The 19,960-nt window shown below is 35.8% G+C and overlaps 2 protein-coding genes across 8 annotated transcripts in view; both read left to right on the forward strand.

Annotated features, from left to right (window-relative positions):
* Positions 1–15,216, forward strand: part of LOC128996279 (patj homolog) — a 105,236-nt gene extending 90,020 nt beyond the window's left edge. Inside the window, exons 7-14 of the mRNA XM_054421491.1 lie at positions 5,698–5,896; positions 7,533–7,667; positions 10,708–10,782; positions 11,497–11,580; positions 12,301–12,429; positions 13,239–13,449; positions 14,239–14,330; positions 14,624–15,216. Coding sequence (XP_054277466.1) covers positions 5,698–5,896; positions 7,533–7,667; positions 10,708–10,782; positions 11,497–11,580; positions 12,301–12,429; positions 13,239–13,449; positions 14,239–14,330; positions 14,624–14,824 — 1,126 coding nt within the window. The 3' untranslated portion in view covers positions 14,825–15,216. The remainder of the gene's footprint in view (positions 1–5,697; positions 5,897–7,532; positions 7,668–10,707; positions 10,783–11,496; positions 11,581–12,300; positions 12,430–13,238; positions 13,450–14,238; positions 14,331–14,623) is intronic.
* A 435-nt stretch (positions 15,217–15,651) lies between these two features.
* Positions 15,652–19,960, forward strand: part of LOC128996278 (multiple PDZ domain protein-like) — a 318,908-nt gene continuing 314,599 nt past the window's right edge. For 2 of the 7 annotated variants that reach the window (XM_054421490.1, XM_054421489.1), the window contains exons 1-4: positions 15,652–16,075; positions 17,683–17,775; positions 18,410–18,532; positions 19,031–19,204. In XM_054421490.1, the coding sequence (XP_054277465.1) occupies positions 16,046–16,075; positions 17,683–17,775; positions 18,410–18,532; positions 19,031–19,204 (420 nt within the window). In that variant the 5' untranslated portion in view covers positions 15,652–16,045. The remainder of the gene's footprint in view (positions 16,076–17,682; positions 17,776–18,409; positions 18,533–19,030; positions 19,205–19,960) is intronic. The other 5 variants (XM_054421486.1, XM_054421487.1, XM_054421484.1 and 2 more) reach the window with 4 other exon arrangements.

Genomic DNA, 19,960 nt, shown 5'->3' on the forward strand with positions numbered 1-19,960 from the left:
ATGTCAACAGGCCAAAGTAGTTAGGGGTAGATGATCTCATTTATCATTATTTAAGTTCCTTTTCAACATAAATTAATGTGATTTTAAATTATGAATTTCCTATGGTTAAATAAAATAAATCACATATTGGGGTCTTAATCTTCAGAATAATTTTCCAAAGTTTGGTTGTGAAAAGAATTAACTATGTTAACGTTAGTGCATACACAGGATGGAAACTGAATGATTTAATAATTACATTTAATTGAACAATTAAAGGATGCAATTAAAGTATTATGCATACAACATGTGCAGACAACATCATTGGAAATATGTAAAGAATGAACCGTACTAAAAGCTATATAATTTTAATGTAAAAATACTGTAACAGTGACGCTATTTTTGAACAGTATAAGAAAACTGTAGCAGTTAAACAAAACTTGTCCATGTTGCAGATGGTATATTGGTAGCAGAAATTCAGTTCTTGTAAGATTGCCAGTTAAGTAGATTGGTCTGAGGTAGATTGGTTCAGATTCTGTAATCATATTACTGTATCAATCACTCGAGTATCTAAATTCTGCATCTTCTGGGATTTTTCTCATGAAAACTTTTGCATTATAAATCGTAATAAGTAATTGGAATTCAATTCTAATTTTTAAAATAGAGTTTAAATATCTAGTAGACCCCGGTTAACCGAAATAAAGGGGGGGGGGGGGAGCCGTTTCGGATAACCAATTTTTCGGTTAACCCGTCATATGCTAAAAATAGCCGATTTATCACCAGGGTGTGTAGGAAAAATGAATTTAATACAATGTCTATATAATACAGTTTTATTTCAGCTAATGAAATGTTTAAATGGGTTGGATAATAATCTAAACTAAATAACTGAGGTTACTGAAGCATTTTACATTACATATTACTTATATTTTAGCCCTGTATGATTTTATGGAACTGTTTCGGTTAACTTGGGTTCCGGTTTAATCATTAATTATTTATGTTAATTAGGTATTTCTTTGATAGTGCGAATATGTGATAACGTACATGTTATTTAACTTAAAATAAGCTCTATGAAACAGTTTTTTTGTATACAACTATCTTTCGTTTAAAAAAGTAAAATATACTAGTATGTTTTAATATTTGAGTATAAAATTATTGTAAAAATTAAATTCAAAACTTTGCCATCCTGAGTTATGATTTATCCATCTGTGATTTTTTTAAGGTTTTTTTTACCATTCATCTTTCCAGATTAGGTTTGTTAAGTCTTTCAATTTTTAAGGTTTATTTTATTTTATGATAGGTCAAGCCTTCTTTATCTGTGATCTAACCATGGGAAAATTATCTTATTAATGTATACCTTTTTCACCCTAGCAATTTCCAGTTGTAAAGTTTTCACATTCTATATAAAATTGTGATGTTTAATTGCTGGAAGCCCATTGTCTCATTTTTTTTTTTATAAGTAAATTTAATTTATGTCAAATTCCATTATTCTAAATACAACTTATCAGTAATTATCCTATATTTTCTTCTTATGACGATGTCAATTACGATATTGTATTTTGACTATTCATTGAATATTCATATCAGTTGTTTAACTATTTACTTTTATCAACTTTCATAGTTGATTGCATGTGAAAACTATTCAAGTTAAAAGAGTTATGAAAACTTTGAAACAGGATTTTCAGATTTTAGCTTTTGACGACTGGAATCAGCAACAGATGTTTTAGAATCTGGCTCAGTCAACAGCTGGACTATGTTTTGAATTAGAGCAGCTGAGAAAAAGTAAATAAAGGCTATATCAGTATTATTTTACTAAAGGCTAAAGCGGCCTTCACACTGGGGGACTTATTAATTATGCGTTCACATACAACCCTTTCACACCAAATAAGGGCCTTAAATATCTCAGTTATAACTCTTTTTATGCATATTGTAAACCCAAAAACCATAAAACAAACAACTAAAAACTCAGCTATTAATTGACGTATAGTTACGTCTGATGTCTTACTTGATGGCAAATTTTTATTCTTTAGTGACTTTGCCTGCTACTTTAAAAATATTCCTTACTAAAATAGTACAAAATGAAAAAAAATATAAAAAAATAACAAGGTGACGATACAATTGAGTTTATTATATATAGTGATGGTAATATTGTTGTATTTACTGTTATAGCCCACTACAGTAGAACTTCTTTAATTTACAATTTACCATACTTCGATGAAGTTAAAAAATTCACCTTTCTTTGGATAAAAGCCTTACAAAGAAATGCCTATTAAAATTTAAGATATTAATTGTCATAGTTAAGTTAATAACAACAAATTTTCAATACTGGAATGATTGTACTATCGTACAAATGGCTTTCTCTCTTATACTTTGACATTGTTTATAACTGACATGGAAATTCTATTGATTACCGGTATTAATTAAGTTACAATTTCTAAGTTTTTTTATTATATCTTATTTTACCTGCTGTGGAACAAAAAGAAAGGTTTGTGACAAATAAAGAGTTTGAGTTTGAGGTAGCTTGATAACAGTTTTAGCGAATTTCCTTATAGGGAAGTAGCTATTACCGTAGGTGGCACGGTAAGACCTAGACCCGGGACCGATTTACTTTTTCATTTTGATGTCCCCAGAGGCCAAAAACACCATTCGTTCAAATTTTTATATATGTATATATATATATATCTATACTATTATAAAAAAGAGGTGGTGTCTGTGTGTATGGGAAAAGTAAACGCGAAAACTACTGGTCGGATCGGGCTGAAATTCGGCATGATGATAGCTCATATTCCCGATTAACATATAGGCATATTTTTATCCCAAAAATCCTTCCGGGCTCCGCCCCAGTGGCTCTGGAGCAAAGGTTCCCATGTTAACCTTATGAGAAATGGAATTAATGAATCTTAACAGCTGTTTCAATTAAACAAGTTGGTTCTGTTCTATGATTTTCAATAGCATTAAAGTTACAAGGATTACCAACAGGGTGCAACACTAGCATTATTTCTTTTACATTTATGACAACAGCTAATTTGCAACCAAAAGGTGAGTGAGCGTAGCGAACGAACTTCAACCTGGAGGCGAGTGAGCGTAGCGAACGAGCTAACCTGAAGGCAAGTGAGCGTAGCGAACGAGCTAACCTGAAGGCAAGTGAGCGTAGCGAACGAGCTAACCTGAAGGAAAGTGAGCGCAGCGAACGAGCTCCAACCTAAAGGTGAGTGAGCGTAGCGAACGAACTTCAAAAAGAACCGAAATTTCTTAAACCATGTCCTCACTCATAACTGCTATAAGCATTTGATACTTATATGCCAACCCCGTACGAAGGACGGGTACTCTGCTAGTAGACTTATATATATATAGCTGACCCGGCGAACTTCGTATCGCCTAAGTTATAGGTTTCCCCTAAGACAGACCGATGGAAAGAAAGTACCGTTACGTTTAATTTTCAAGATGATCTCGTTCGCATCGCTCAATCACGTCCTGGTTGAAGTTCGTTCGCTACGCTCACTCACCTTTGGGTTGGAGCTCGTTCGCTACGCTCACTCACCTTTAGGTTGGAGCTCGTTCGCTGCGCTCACTTGCCTTCAGGTTAGCTCGTTCGCTACGCTAACTCGCCTCCAGGTTGAAGTTCGTTCGCTACGCTCACTCACCTTTGGGTTGGAGCTCGTTCGCTACGCTCACTCACCTTTAGGTTGGAGCTCGTTCGCTGCGCTCACTTGCCTTCAGATTAGCTCGTTCGCTACGCTCACTCGCCTCCAGGTTGAAGTTCGTTCGCTACGCTACCTTTTGGTTGCAAATTAGCTGTTGTCATAAATGTAAAAGAAATAATAGTGCTGCACCCTGTTGGTAATCCTTGTAACTTTAATGCTATTGAACATCATAGAACAGAACCAACTTGTTTAATTGAAACAGCTGTTAAGATTCATTAATTCCATTTCTCATAAGGTTAACATGGGAAACTCCAGAGCCACTGGGGCGGAGCCCTTTTAAGAATTTCGAAACGGGAAATAGTTTACGTCCGATTCGCATACCTACAGAATTTACACACCAAATTTCATAACGATCGGCGAAGTCGTTCCGGAGGAGTTTGCAGACAAACACTGTGACACGAGAATTTTATATATTAGATATATATATATATATATATATATATATATATATACGTCCGTGAACGCGATAACTTGAGTAATTTTTGTCCGATTTTGATGAAATTTGGTTTAAAGGTGTAAAGCGGGATAAACTTGAATGAGTTCGCAAACCAGCACGATCGGACCATGGGAACGGGGCTTTACAGGGGGTTTTATGGGGTAAAAATTGGTTTTTCTCACTTTTGACCCACAAAACACAAAATTTCCCGATTGCTCTTTAGGCCTTTTTAAAGAGCTTAAAAAAACAAATAATTTAGTATATAAAAGTATTTTTGTTCGATTGTTAGTAACGGAGAAAATTAAAAAAATTGTAAATTTAAAATTCCCATGTTATTCTTATGGAGAATATTGTCAAATGTTGTAGTTTGCTTGTTTATGGATATATTTTGATCAAACTTGGCAAATTAATTTTTTTTTGTACTAAGCTATCAATATTTTACTCAAAAACACACTTAATTAATTTCCTTGTAGCAGCAAACCTAGATACTCGTTAAACATAATGTTATTAAAATATATTTAACTGAAAATCAATTCAGACAAATGGAAATTCGCTTAGTCGGCAGGATTGCTGCGGCGGGGGTATTTACCATGATTGTAGTCATTAATAATTAATGATACTTACCTAAAATCAATAGTATGTTATAATTTTAATAAATTAAATAAACAGAATAGTCAGTTTTAACTGGACAAACACTAAGGCAACATCAATTTATCAGATAAGTGCCAGCTTAGTTTAATCCACTTAGGGAACTTGGAGTGAAGTATGGTAAAAGTTTGATTATTTAAATGGATTTTATTCCTCTCATTTATAACTTAAAATGATATCATCTTGATAGGGAAGCAGATGCTATATTTTACCCATCTTATCGTATGAGCTGTAACCTGTCCTACACACAGATCAAGTAGTCAATTAAAACAGATTTTCAATTAAATAGTTAGCATCAGCTGCTAGACTTCTTATAGAATTAAAATTATGACTTCCACATTCCCTTTCTCTCAAAATTACTTTTCTTCAACAGAATAACTGTGTAAAATAGTTGACTCAGAATCTTCACGTTTAAATATACGGTGAAGTTACTAATGATAGATTCAGCAACCTAAATAACCAGGCTGACTAATCGGCTCAAGATTTGTTCGTGATCGCAGAAAATGATGATGTTTGCATGAGTGAGGGGCGTAAACTTGGAAGATGTTCACAATTTTGACTTGTTTGCCGATGTTCTTGATCGTGAAGATACTACAAGAGAACACCTTTTGAGACTTCAAGAGACGTCAACAAACAGTTTTACTGTACCCGTGAAACATGTCTACAATTTTGATGCTAAAATAGAAAACTATACTTATGCGTAATCTAATTTGAAATGTTCAAAACTCATTAACACTTTAATCTGAAATGGTGACCATATAAATGTGTGTATTTTATGCCAATGAGTTATTTCTCGAGTTAGGAAAACACTGGTCGCCCATAGATATAGATAAAAACCGAAAAAAAGCAGAGTGTCAAAGTTGTTTTCACACCTTCCCAACTTGACCCCACAACTGGTTGTAAGTCTCAGTCCCTAATGTAGGCCTAATGTTGCAGAGATGGGAGATTGCACGAGGGTGACCAGATACTGGCCATCGATGGACAACCCCTGGACTCCAACATCACCCATTACCAGGCCATCAACATACTGCAGAAGGCCAGAGGACTGGTGGAGCTGGTGATCGCACACTACGACTGTCCAGAGCCACGACCAGCCAGTGCCGTATCCGACTCTTCCAAAGCTGGCTCTGACATGGTAAGTGGTGATTTGTGCAAAAATAGCAATGATCTTCCCGTAATATGCACTCGTCTTGTGCTGCTCAAGTGCAAAACCTGTGCTCGTCCCGCTCTCAAGTGTAAAAATTGTCATCTTGTCCTAAATTGCAAAAAGTTCACATATCTTACGCTCAAGAGCATAGATTGCACTCTTGATGTCAAGAGCTGTTATTTTGTTTTTAAGTTCAAATAGCGCACTAATCTTGTTCTTAAGTGTAAAAAGTTCATAGATACATCTGTTTAATACTTTTAGACCCAAGGATTATTTATTGGTAGCACTATGCTTATTTTTTCTCCTGTAAAAATAAATTTCTGGCGTCTCCTTTGCAATCAAACAAAGTATATTATTTAGTGTGAATAAGTTGTAAGTAAATAAGCTTTTTTTGTAGAGCAACAAAGTGCAATGCATTATTTAGTATAACATCCTAGTAAAAGCTATGACTTTGTGAAAATTCTACAAGAAAACTCATCGTAACAATATGCAAAACTACTATATTTTATTTTTTCCACTGTGTAGTTCATTGTGTTACAGTGCTCGAGGTTACATTTTTAAACTTTTTTTATAATAAATATTGGATAGAAGTTGGAAGTCAAGTCATTGAGACAGATTTTGATGAGTTTGTGGTTGGGGACAACTGGAAAAGCCCTCAGTGCTTTGAGAAACTTTTCTTACAATCAAGAAAAGGAATTAAGAAAGTCAGGCTTTGACTTTGCCAAAGTGAAACGCCGAGATAAATATTTGACTGATTTTTATTTATCTCTTAAAAATCGCCTTTCAGACTTGTAACTCATTTCCAAAAGGTTTTTTGCTGGAAAATATATATATTTTTTTTCAAAGGTATGAAAAAGGTCTACATTAAGAAAAAGTACATCATTATGAAAAATTGACCTAGAATAAAATGTGGATAAATACAGCATATTGTTCCTCAAAACACAAGGGACAAGAAATTACATAGGGTTTCATATGTTATTTGTAAGTGGGATTACTCTATATTATAAGCTTTTGTTTGGCTTTAGAACTCATGAAACTCATCTAACTTACTGTGTTTATTTGGTTTGCATACAACCTAACTGAGTTTTTCTAATATGATAGCTGTTTGTAGAATAACTGTTGTTTATATGAGTAAGTCACTTAAACTATATGCCTATTTCTGGTAAAAATTACTGTGTCACTGTGTGGAAAATGTTACCGTCATTAGAGGCAAAGCTCTTAAAAGAAAGAGGCTAAGTAAAGATTGTTCATTTAAAAAGAACTTTTTTTATTTGTGTGCCAGTTTTTTCTTAGTCAGATTCCACTATTCTTTCACCACTCCAGTTTTTTCTGACCCTTGGAAATTTTGTCCCTGTTTTAACTTAAATTTAGATTGTAGTTACATACACATTTTAAATTTTTCCAGTTTTAATGTTGGATTATAATTTTTCATTGTGTTCAAATGTTTATCAACTCAGTCCAAAAAATTTGTAGGTTAATCATGAGGTTAATCATGAAATAAGAATCTACTGTAAGTGAATTGAAAAATTAATTGATGAAAGTGTTAAAATTACGCTTGGACATGCCCTCTGGTTTCTAGTAGATTATAGGTAAAAATATTTCAAATTTGTTCGTAATGTTTCAGCTGAACACAGAGTGGGCGCAGGTAGAGGTTATTGACCTAGTCAACGATGGGTCAGGACTGGGGTTTGGCATCATCGGAGGTCGCAGTACTGGTGTGGTGGTCAAGACCATTCTACCTGGAGGTGTGGCAGACAGGGTATGTGTCAGTTGCTAGAATGTTAGATAGAACGTAGAAATACATTAGTGATTGGTGAGATTTGAACCCAGGACCTCAGGGACTAAGTCCTACACTGTGCCACTAGACCAGCTTGCTCCCCCAGCAATGCTAAAGTAGTAGTGTCAGGTTTCATAGTTGAGATGAACCTTAATAACCCTGGTTATCAATAAGAGGCTATAAGGGCACTATACAACTTACCCCTACTGACAGTTGCATAGAAGCTTATAAATCGCTAAAGCTTTTAACTGTTACATCTTTCTAAAGTCATGCAGATATTATGTACACATCTAATCTGGATGCAGAAGTCTATATTTCCATTCCTATCATACTAGAAACTACTGTCATCAGCCTTCCTATCCACCTTAGTACACAATTTGGCTGAAAAACCTTCTACCCTGGACGATTGATCACTAACACACTCCCAAATAACGTGAAGAATGAATCAGAAAACAAACTGATACAACAGCTTTGGGACCAGGTGGTACAACAACCTGATTTTTTTATCAGTTATGATAAATTTTATCTTTGTAAAGCAAGAAATACCCATATTGTGATGCTTGTGTGTTTCTATAAGAAATCATAGTCCAATAGAAAGCACTACGCGTAAACAAAAGACTTAAGAGGTACTAAATGGCCTTTTTACTATACTTGTAACGTAGAAAATATGTAGCGTAATTGTTACATTTGGAACTGCATGATAGGTATTGTAAAACATACCCCAATCATTATTACAGTTTTGAGGCTATTACCGTGAATTTGAATTATAATACTTAAGAGAAAGAGTAAAAGTGTAAAGTCAGAGTAACAAGGTAGGTTCAAAAGTTTTTTTGTTGTAAACTGTATAATTCTTTGATCGACACTGGGGAAGAAACACAATACAGGAATAGCTGGTGAAGTAATGTCTGTATACAGAATGTAACAACATCAAACAACTGCTTGGTACACAAGAGGACCTGAGTATAAACATCTCATATAAACAACAAACGACTGATGTTGAAAACCGTTCCTCCTGAGAGTTGGTCAGTTGGTCGTGAGTTTGTTCTTTGCTCAACTTGTAAATGGGTTCTCTTGGATTTTTGTCACTGTTTCTAGAGTGAATTCAACATCTTAGATCTATGAAGTACTTTGCTGTTAATTTTCTTATTTTATGATGATTAAATAGAATATATCTTTTACAGTTGAATCACATAGAAAAAAAATGGTTTGAAGCTATCTGTTAAGTTAAAAATAAATTAAATACATTTCAATGGAAAGTCAAGTGGTTGGTTAGGGATGTTTTGAAAATGAATAAAATTAATTTATCTTACATAAAAAAAAATTAGTTAAGGCACTAATAGGCCTACATACAAAATAAAAAGTCACAAAACTGATATTTAGTCATAATTTCCAACTTTAAAGAGTAGCTTGAAAAGAAATAAAAATCCTTTTAAAAATTACCAAAATGTATCCACAGTTGATAATCACTCATACTATGAAAAGTGTATAAAAATGTTGATAATTTATTTTACCTACGACCGTTTTTTAAAGTAGCAATTTCAGTCCAGTTCTTAGAATTGAAAAGTTTCGCTTTACAGCTGTTTACTTTCATATCCGCATAGTTTCATTTCATATCCGCATAGTTTTCTCATATCCACACAGGTAACGGACCAATGAGGTTCAAGTATTGAGAGAAAAGAATTAAAATTGTAATGCTTCGAACGTCAACTAATCAGCTGATCAGCTGATCAGTTGACCAATTTAATTGTTGATCCAACTTGTTCATGTTGATACTCGCGTATTCTTAATTAAGTTGGTAGAAGTCCAAAAATAAATGAAATATTTGCCGAATTGTACCTGATACAATATTATTTATGGTAAGAATGCTGCTAGCAATGTAATATTTAACGAAGTTTAACAAACACGTAATTACAGGAAATCAGCTGATTATACAACAAGTCGTTGCATCACTTTCAGTGGCAATGACAATACACGAAAACATAACCTCTCTAAAAAGTTATCAGTAGTTATTATTAGTAATTAAATCCAGATTGATAGTAATTAAAAAACGGTCGTAGGTAAAGTAGTGTACGCAACTCGCGTTAATAGTCTTTACGACACTCGTAGAAGTTTTTAAGGCACTCGCCAAGGCTCGTGCCTTAAATTTTCTGCTCGTGTCGTAAAGACTCACTTAACGCAATCGTTGCGTAAACTACTACTTTGGCATCCTGTTGTGAGTATCTCTAATGTCAAAAGCAACAACAGTAAAGATAGAAAAAACTAATTGGCTTTGTTAATTAGGAAGCAAAATTAACAATCGGGGGCTTTTAGACTTTGTAGTCACCACAATTTTGAAAATTACTTTTAAAAACTAGCCTAGTTCTTATATGAATTTGAAACTCTTTATCTTATAGAGAAGTTGCATGTTGAAGGCTGAATCCAAAAGGCTTTATCTCGCTTTAGTATCTGGAACAGCTGTTGTGAAGAGCACAGCTACAGAGAGAAACATATTTCAAGTTAGGATTATGACACTATATAATTGTGACACACTCATTTGATTGTAAAAAACTTGCAGCATCAGTTGTCACACTTCCATTTTGATTTTAACAATGCTACAACCAAATGATTTTGTTGCAAGTCTATATATAATGTGGTGAATCAAAATTGAGGATAAAAAAACTGAAATGGAAAGTTAAACACCAGAAGACGAACACAAACTACACACAAAAAACAAAAACAAAAGGCAGGAAGAGTGATTTCAGAGGAGGAAACAGACTATATGGAACAAGTGTAAAATATCGATTTATTTTGGACAATATATGCAATATATGCAATGGATGCTGTATACAGATGCTACCACCAACCGGGTTTGTCGTGAAAAGCGGGTTTTGTAAAACGGTAGAAGTGTCTTTTTACCGTTCAAGGAAGGCTCGACAAACCGCCATTCACAGTTAAATGACATGAGTGGTTCAAAATTGTCAGTAAAATGATTAATTGGATGTTGCAATGATGATGCGTATTGAAATATGATCGTTGTTTGCAGGATGGTAGGTTGCAGAGTGGAGATCATATTCTGCAGATTGGAGAAGTCAATCTCCGAGGGATGGGCAGTGAGCAGGTAAATTACAGTGCAGTATTACAGCTTGGTGGCTAAAGCTACTAACTGTAGATGAACCATGACAGTTTTAAAGCCCATATTCTCTTTAATTCCGGTTATTTTAAGATATAGGCCTCCCCAAACTTTCCATCTTCAACAGGTCCTTTGCTTTAACCATCTAACATCTCTCTCCTCTATCAATATCACTTTCTTAGTACTGTGATAAGGGGTCACATCTAAAGCCAATTTTAACTCTAAAGTGAATTGAAGATGAATTAGAATGAGTAAGATGTCAAAGTCGGTTTCAATCAGTAACAAAGCTGTACAAGGCATCTCACTCCATTCCACACTCATCCTTCACCCATATTTTAATTCAAATACACCCAGTTGTGCCCACATCTTAATTCATAATACTAGTAGTTTGTAACAAAACTTTATTACAGAGTAAGTGTTACTAACTCATTTGGCCATGATAGGTTTACATTTAAAAACAAATCGTTGACATAAACTCGGAACAAGAATGGTCCAACATTTGAACCTTGAGGAACACCAAAATTTATTTTTCATCAGACTCACGCAAGCGTCTTGTCTTTGAATAATTCTTTTGCTAGGGCTGGTCGATAAAGATAAGGATATCTCCTTCATCAGCCAAATGGTAATGTTATATATATAAATGCTTGTTTTATACCTGGTAATTTGATGTTAGTAAACTAAACTGTATATTTTGTTTTCAAGGTGGCAGCAGTGCTCCGTCAATCTGGCAGTCATGTGAGACTTGTGGTAGCTCGTCCTGTCGAACCAACATCGCCAGAATACCAGGTGATTGGGGTCTATGCTGAGTAAAAAAAAATAATTAAATCTTTAATAATAAAAAAAGTTTGTATTAGTCATCTAGTAATTAGTAGTTTAGTCAGCTTCAATAATCCAGCTCTCTAGTTCTTTTCTTGCATTTTAGGTTTTAGCACATTATTGTTCTATCATCAGACTCCAGTATAAAATATGTTCAGTCAATTGTTGTGCCCAGTTGTGTTCAAACTACATAAAGTCCACAGGACAAAAACTTGAAATGAATAAAGTAAAAATTTTCCGATCTGTAAATAAAATCCGATCCAATTAGATGTATCAAGAGACAATATACCCCAACAGCTTTCGAGTTATTTGTTTCTCAGATGTGACTCGTCTTGGCTAGTTAACTTATGAAATAAGTTTTTTTTCTTTGGTGTGTCTGTCTTCATCAATGCAGATACCAATGCATTAGATAGGTTGGAAGAAAACCACTTTAGTTGAACTGAATGACTGAAGGTAATTAAACTGCAGTAGTGATGTGACCAGTTTAGAGACAATACTAACATTTCTTGATGTCAAAAGTATTGTTATTTGGTGTACTTTTTGTGTATGTAACTTTTCTACTGGATAGCAACAATCGCACTCATGAGGAAGAAGTGATTTATTTTACGAATACGAATGAGTTACAGCTTTTTACAAATGTGATGACTTTGAAGAGTATTTAAGTTGTTAATGTTGTTGTATTGTGTGTAGGCCCTGGACAGCCATGCCCCCATAGTACCTACCAAGCTCCTAGGAGACCCTGAAGAGTTGGACAGACATCTGGTGCAGAACGGATATCCCGAGGTCACCATCCCATATGACAACTACGTCGATCTACAGGTAAACTACATCACTGCCATCTACAACAGACTTTGTGATTGAGAAGTATGGTCATGGACGTTTCTGTAGTAGCAGATTATGGCCTTGATTACTGTGATAGTTGACATGGTTTGTAAGATGAGTTAAAAATAATTTGTCCTTTCAGTTTGGATTGATAAGTTGGCTATGACAAGTTGGCTTTTTTTTGACAAATCAGTAATTTTCAGCAGCACACTGTCAGTGGCTCATTCAACTAGATTGATTTTATCCTGAAATATCACGGGAATGAGTTGTATCTTTGACTATTGATATAATTGGTTTTGTTCAAGGAAAGGCTCTAGGCCAGGATTTTGAATTGTAGAATGAAGAGGATAGCAGTTAGCTTCCTTAAAAAAGTACAGGTAGGCCATATTAGATACAAGAGACTCACAGGATATTTCATCCCCATGTAGCCAGTTTTTGAATCAAGAAGGAGACAGTTGAATCAAGCCACCATCAAACTTTAAACAGTGCTTATGTAAATTAAAGATTGCCCTCGAACATACCACCTCTTTATAACCAAGACAAACTGATAAGACAACTTATTTTAAGCTGTAGCATATTTTATGTCACATCTACTACCTATGTAACAAACACTAAGGAGGAGAATAGAATTTTAGACTGTAGCACATTCAACTATGAGCTTTTTTTAAATAAAATAATTGGGAATATATCTGGTCCACATAGAGGGGAAGCTTGCTTTAGTATCCAAAAGTCAACAAGTCTATCCATTTCTAAAGCTGGTACATTACATCAACTACATATCACTACAACATTTTCTCTTGTGACAGAGTCAAGACGCCCTACAGGTGATGGACGTAGTGCGGCCGCCGCTCCCAACCACCCCTATGCCTCTAATCACAGCCCCTTCCCTGCCTTTGCTCACCCTGGACATGCTGCCACCTCAAACACAGCTGCCAGAGATGGAGAAGTTCACGGTTGAGATACAGAAGGATACCCATGGTCTCGGCATCACCATCGCCGGATATGTGTGCGAGAAAGGTTGGTAGAAGTGGAGTTTTTTTTAAAAAAGTTGGTAAAAAATTCTTTTATACAGGGCGATGGCAGCTCCCCAATCATTCACACTCTCCCAGAAAAAACCCCACTTTCCCCTCTTATAAAACCCAATTTCTCAGGAAAATTCCAAACCCCAAAGAAAAGTGTTCTATCTTCCAGAAAAATCCCATAAATTTTATTTGGGTCTTCGATAGTCCCAAAAACAGTTTTAATAATTTATTGTAAATGCTAACATGTTTTTTTTACCAGAAAAGTTATAGTTTGTCAGAACTATTTTCATGCTGATATGTTTAGAGTTTTGCATTGAGAGTTTTGGTGTCAGTGAAGACAGCGGTAGCTGGGAGTTTTTCTGTAAAAAAATCTTGTTCCATCTGTGAACTGCGATTTGCTAAGTGAACGATTCAACTGGTTTTGACTATAGTATTTCTTTATTTCATTATACCGTACTTTACAATGACAGTAGTAAACATCACTGAATTTGCCTCTGTAGCAGACTCTGTAGATAAATTCATATTTTACACTTATGTTATTGTAGAAAATAGCTAGATAAGTTTTTGGAAAATCATTCAAAATCCTTATTGTAGTAAGTCAGGTGCCGCAGAAACGCTGAAAAAGTTTGTATTTGTTTTGTGACTTAGTCTCAGAAAATTTTGCTCAATTGATGTACAGTAGCTATTTACTTTTTTATGTAAACTGATCCCCCCTTTGTAAATTAGTCTGTCCTCTTTGTTTATTTGTCAACGTTGTCTGTTACTTATTCATTTATTGTTTCAGAGGATCTCTCGGGTATCTTTGTCAAGAGCATCAGTGAAGGCAGTGCTGCCGACCTCTGCAAGAAGATTCAAGTGAACGACCGAATTGTAGAGGTATGTTTATCTTTGCGTTCCAGCTTAAGATAAACTTGTTAACAAAATAAGTTAACAAATCTTTTTACTTAAACTCAAATTTAAACTCATTAGGACACAAAAACAAGTTTTTGAACAATAGTTGACTATGTAACACTGGTGGATGGCAAGTCTCTACAATGCTACTCTAACTTTGAGACTGTATACTTGCTTAGGGCCACAGGACAGAGTGTGAGGTTGACATTGGAGAGGTATCTGAGAGGTCCCAAGTTTGAGCAACACATAATGTTGGTAACACTGATGGTATGTGACAGGTGGATGGCAAGTCTCTACAAGGCTACTCCAACTTTGAGGCTGTAGACTTGCTAAGGGCCACTGGACAGAGTGTGAGGTTGACATTGGAGAGGTATCTGAGAGGTCCCAAGTTTGAGCAACACATAATGTTGGTAACACTGATGGTATGTGACAGGTGGATGGCAAGTCTCTACAAGGCTACTCCAACTTTGAGGCTGTAGACTTGCTAAGGGCCACTGGACAGAGTGTGAGGTTGACATTGGAGAGGTATCTGAGAGGTCCCAAGTTTGAGCAACACATAATGTTGGTAACACTGATGGTATGTGACAGGTGGATGGCAAGTCTCTACAAGGCTACTCCAACTTTGAGGCTGTAGACTTGCTAAGGGCCACTGGACAGAGTGTGAGGTTGACATTGGAGAGGTATCTGAGAGGTCCCAAGTTTGAGCAACACATAATGTTGGTAACACTGATGGTATGTGACAGGTGGATGGCAAGTCTCTACAAGGCTACTCCAACTTTGAGGCTGTAGACTTGCTAAGGGCCACTGGACAGAGTGTGAGGTTGACATTGGAGAGGTATCTGAGAGGTCCCAAGTTTGAGCAACACATAATGTTGGTAACACTGATGGTATGTGACAGGTGGATGGCAAGTCTCTACAAGGCTACTCCAACTTTGAGGCTGTAGACTTGCTAAGGGCCACTGGACAGAGTGTGAGGTTGACATTGGAGAGGTATCTGAGAGGTCCCAAGTTTGAGCAACACATAATGTTGGTAACACTGATGGTATGTAACACTGGTGGATGGCAAGTCTCTACAAGGCTACTCCAACTTTGAGGCTGTAGACTTGCTAAGGGCCACTGGACAGAGTGTGAGGTTGACATTGGAGAGGTATCTGAGAGGTCCCAAGTTTGAGCAACACATAATGTTGGTAACACTGATGGTATGTGACAGGTGGATGGCAAGTCTCTACAAGGCTACTCCAACTTTGAGGCTGTAGACTTGCTAAGGGCCACTGGACAGAGTGTGAGGTTGACATTGGAGAGGTATCTGAGAGGTCCCAAGTTTGAGCAACACATAATGTTGGTAACACTGATGGTATGTGACAGGTGGATGGCAAGTCTCTACAAGGCTACTCCAACTTTGAGGCTGTAGACTTGCTAAGGGCCACTGGACAGAGTGTGAGGTTGACATTGGAGAGGTATCTGAGAGGTCCCAAGTTTGAGCAACACATAATGTTGGTAACACTGATGGTATGTGACAGGTGGATGGCAAGTCTCTACAAGGCTACTCCAACTTTGAGGCTGTAGACTTGCTAAGGGCCACTGGACAGAGTGTGAGGTTGACATTGGAGAGGTATCTGAGAGGTCCCAAGTTTGAGCAGTTGCAGCAGGCCATCGCTAATCAGCAGCTGAAGCCACCCACTCCTAATTCACCCTCTGCCATGTCGCTACCCAAGTACCAGCTTAGTATGGTGAGCATGACACTCTTTTATCCTATAATTTAGGTTAAGTTACATTTAGTTTCGGAAAATATATTTCACCTACTGTTAGAGATTTCAAGTATTATTGCTCAATTTTTAAATCTTATTAGATGGTCAAAATTGTCAAATACCTATCACCACAAAAAACATTGAAACACTCGATTACATCTTTACCAAATTGTAGTGTAATGTCTTTAAATAAATAAATGAATATTAGATAGGGTTGAGAGGGGTCTGTGGGTCTCCAATATTTTCGGGTCGAGTTGGGCTAAAAGATGACCTCAGGGCTCGGTTTGGACCGGAAATAACATTTAGGGCATAATCGGATCGGGTCATAGTTGTAACCGGTTAGATTCTTTTAGCCATGCTGACCTGGGCTTTTACTTTTAGGATGCAGAAAGTGTCTGCGAAGATGCATGATTTAAATTTTATTATAATCAGCGGTGATGTTCACAGATTTTCCAAGATCCCCCAAAGTATTGATTTAGGGATGGACGAGATTGGATTTTTAGTTCGAGACGAGACGAGACGAGATTTTTTATTTCTCATAATATTTCGAGACGAGATCGAGACGGGATTTCCCTTCTCATACACAACGGGAAATGCACGTTCAAAATTTTTACCTGATTTTGTAACATTGTTAAATGACTGTTTAAATACAAAAATAATGATAATAGGCAAGAATATTTACGATCTTTTATTAAAAAACATCAGCATAACATTTTTTTATTAATCACGCCTAACTTATTAAAAATGCCTACGATTAGGAAACATAGTGATATCAGTTAGGATAGAGTTCAACTTATCCTAAAATAAAATAAATCATAAAATAAAAGCAATTTGAATTTTTATAAAATAGTTACTTGTTTTGACTTTTTATAGTAATAAAGCATTCCTCACACTGCTTGCACTTAACAAAACTTCTCAAATGTTATTAAAGTAATATTATTAAAATGATAAAAGTAATATTTACATTTAAAGAATTAATTAAATAATAACGCCTTCGCAAAGGAAACGCAACTACAGCACTCTCCTGTATTGCGGGTATTGCATTGACTTTCTGCAGGCGTTTTTAATTTTTTTTTTTTTTTTTTTTAATTCTCGTCTCGATCAAAATCTCGGCCAAAAAGAAATCTCGTCTCGTGTAACGAGATTTAAAATTTCCCGAAAATTTCCCGAAATTTCGAGACTTGACCATCCCTAGTATTGATTCTAAATTTCATCATGATGTAGGAAGATGTTCCCGATTTGGTTAGGGTCATAGACGGGTTTTACAACTCACCCTGACTTAGGAAGATATTACTGATTTCGCCATGGTCCCTATATATGTATGTAAATATGTATTTGATTAGTCTAAATAAAGATAAGGTTCATGGAGTCCATTGAGTTCTTGAACCATTTATAATCAAATAAAGCTAATCGAACATTTTTATGAAATTACATAATTTAACAAACATTAACATTAAATACGAAAACTGAGAAATTGTTTTGTACAACTGAGATGTAACAGTTGATAATTAATAATTTTTTTATTGATATTTCTTTAAGAAATAAGATGTGTGATGTACATAGATTTTAATTTTAATTTTCAATAATAGGATGGAGAATCAGCAGAAGTGGAGGTGGAGCCGGAAGCCGAGTCACAGACCACCATAGACTCAGCCGTGTTGGCTGAGGCAGCAAATCATGAGGTGAGCAGCAACATACAATCTTTCTGTTTGTTAGTAATGGTAGTAGACGATCCCTCAAATGCCTGTGTGTGGATCGTGTTAAGCAAAGCAACAGGTGAGCTGGTCTAGTACAAGACTAAACTTTACTGATGAATTTTAAGTGGCAGCACAAGTACAAAGACACGCACATGCAACATCATTGACTTTGTGTTGCCCACTGAGCCACTGGATCACCAGACAACACAACAATTATATTTTAAGTATAGGCCTACATTGGAACACAGGTTCAACACACACCCCCTATTAGATTTCAGAATTTTTTAGTTTTTGAAAGACAAGTTCTGAGAGTGCACCTAGGAAAATTAATTCTTTAGCTAAGTCACATGACATGTCATTCAGCTGTCGAATTCAGTTGCCAAATACGGCTGCTTTTCGGTACTTACTTAACGCACTAGGGTCAGGTATAGACGTTTTTCCTAGCTTCTCCTAGACAATTTTTATAGTTCAAACGTTTTTTCTCACCATTTTGCAATGTTGTACCAAACAAATTTTTGTTGTTTCTGCATAAACAATAAAACTGAAAATCATTTCAAGACATGAATTTGCATAAAATGGCATAATTAATCAAGTAATTTTTTATCATGTTGTCACACAGATCAATGTAGAAGACATAGAGCTGCTGATAGATGAAGATTATGATGGTCCTCTCAAGCCAACAGTGGAGGCTGCCATCAAAGCCAAGTGGAACAAGATCTTAGGACCTGACGTTGACATAGTGGTGAGTGTTGGGTGAAATCATTACCTTTTCTGACCTAATGGTGTGAAGGTCCATTTACACGCCACAATTTGTTGGTACAATTTGATTTGCACAAACATAAATTCCTTCATATTACTAGAGTTGACTATATTTTTATTTATTGACTGCCATTCACATGCCACAATATTGTGATCTTTGTTTGCTATGTGTACTAGTTCTCAACAACCTTTTTTGACATTCTGCTTAAAGTGCCTGTCCGTTTGTACTCTCAAGCAAAAGTATTTCTGGCAGTTAACTCTCTGTGTCCTGTTGAGTGTAGCCTTTTCTGAATTTGTCCATATTGTTTCCCATCCTTGTCATTTTCTTGCCATGTACTGTACGTTCCCTCACCTGTCTAAAGTAGCTTAACCCTTAAACGACATCTGATAAATACAAAATCATTTATTAGTTGAAAATTAAGGAAGAAATTACTAACAAAAATAGCCCAAGCTGAGCTGAGATGAGTGTGGTGTGTTATAGGTAGGACAGCTGTGCAAGTTTGGTGAAGGAGGAGGTCTGGGGATTAGCCTAGAGGGTACTGTAGATGTGGAGGATGGCCAGGAGGTGAGACCTCATCACTACATCAGGTCCATCCTACCTGAGGGGCCTGTTGGACAGAACGGCCAACTGAAGAGTGGGGATGAACTGCTAGAGGTAAATTGATGCCACTATACTCTACTGACCTGGTCTGGGTAGCCGAGTGATAATAAAGCTCCCCTTCAAAGTTGAAGGTGTCTGGTCCAATCCCAATATTGTATCTAGACCCAGATTCCATTAGCCACTAAGCTATATCAATTTATGATCATTTCTTACCTACAGTCCTACAGTATTTATTTGTAATTCCTTTGTACCTTTGCTTTTGTAAACCTTATTTTATGTAGTTTGAAGTTGTGTAAATTGAAATTGAGACAATTTCACCTGTTTACCCATTTTTGCTGGTTCAATTGTAAATGTTTATATGAAAATAAATCATTTATTTGTCTTTACTAATAATGCAAAATGTCAATGTTAGATAGTAACAAGACCCGGGATTGGACATTTATTTACATTTCTTTCATTTATTTACACAAAAATATACAACACATGATGTTACGTCAGCAGGTTTATACAGTGAGTCTTATCAATATAAGACTCACTGTATAAACCTGCTCTTGATATTTAAAACAATACCCCCGCCGCAGCAAACCTGCCGACTAAGCGAATTTCCATTTGTCTGAATTGATTTTCAGTTAAATATATTTTAATAACATTAGGTTTAACGAGTACCTAGGTTTGCTGCTACAAGGAAACTAATAAAGTGTGTTTTTGAGTAAAATATTGATAGCTTAGTACAAAATAAATAAATTTGCCAAGTTTGATAAAAATGTGTCCATAAACAAGCAAACTACAACAATTGACAATATTCTCCAT

The sequence above is a fragment of the Macrosteles quadrilineatus genome, unplaced genomic scaffold (assembly GCF_028750875.1).
Source record: "Macrosteles quadrilineatus isolate MER2022 unplaced genomic scaffold, UCM_ALF_1.0 Scaffold_6__1_contigs__length_79288215, whole genome shotgun sequence".
NCBI classification, from domain to species: Eukaryota; Metazoa; Arthropoda; class Insecta; order Hemiptera; family Cicadellidae; genus Macrosteles; species Macrosteles quadrilineatus.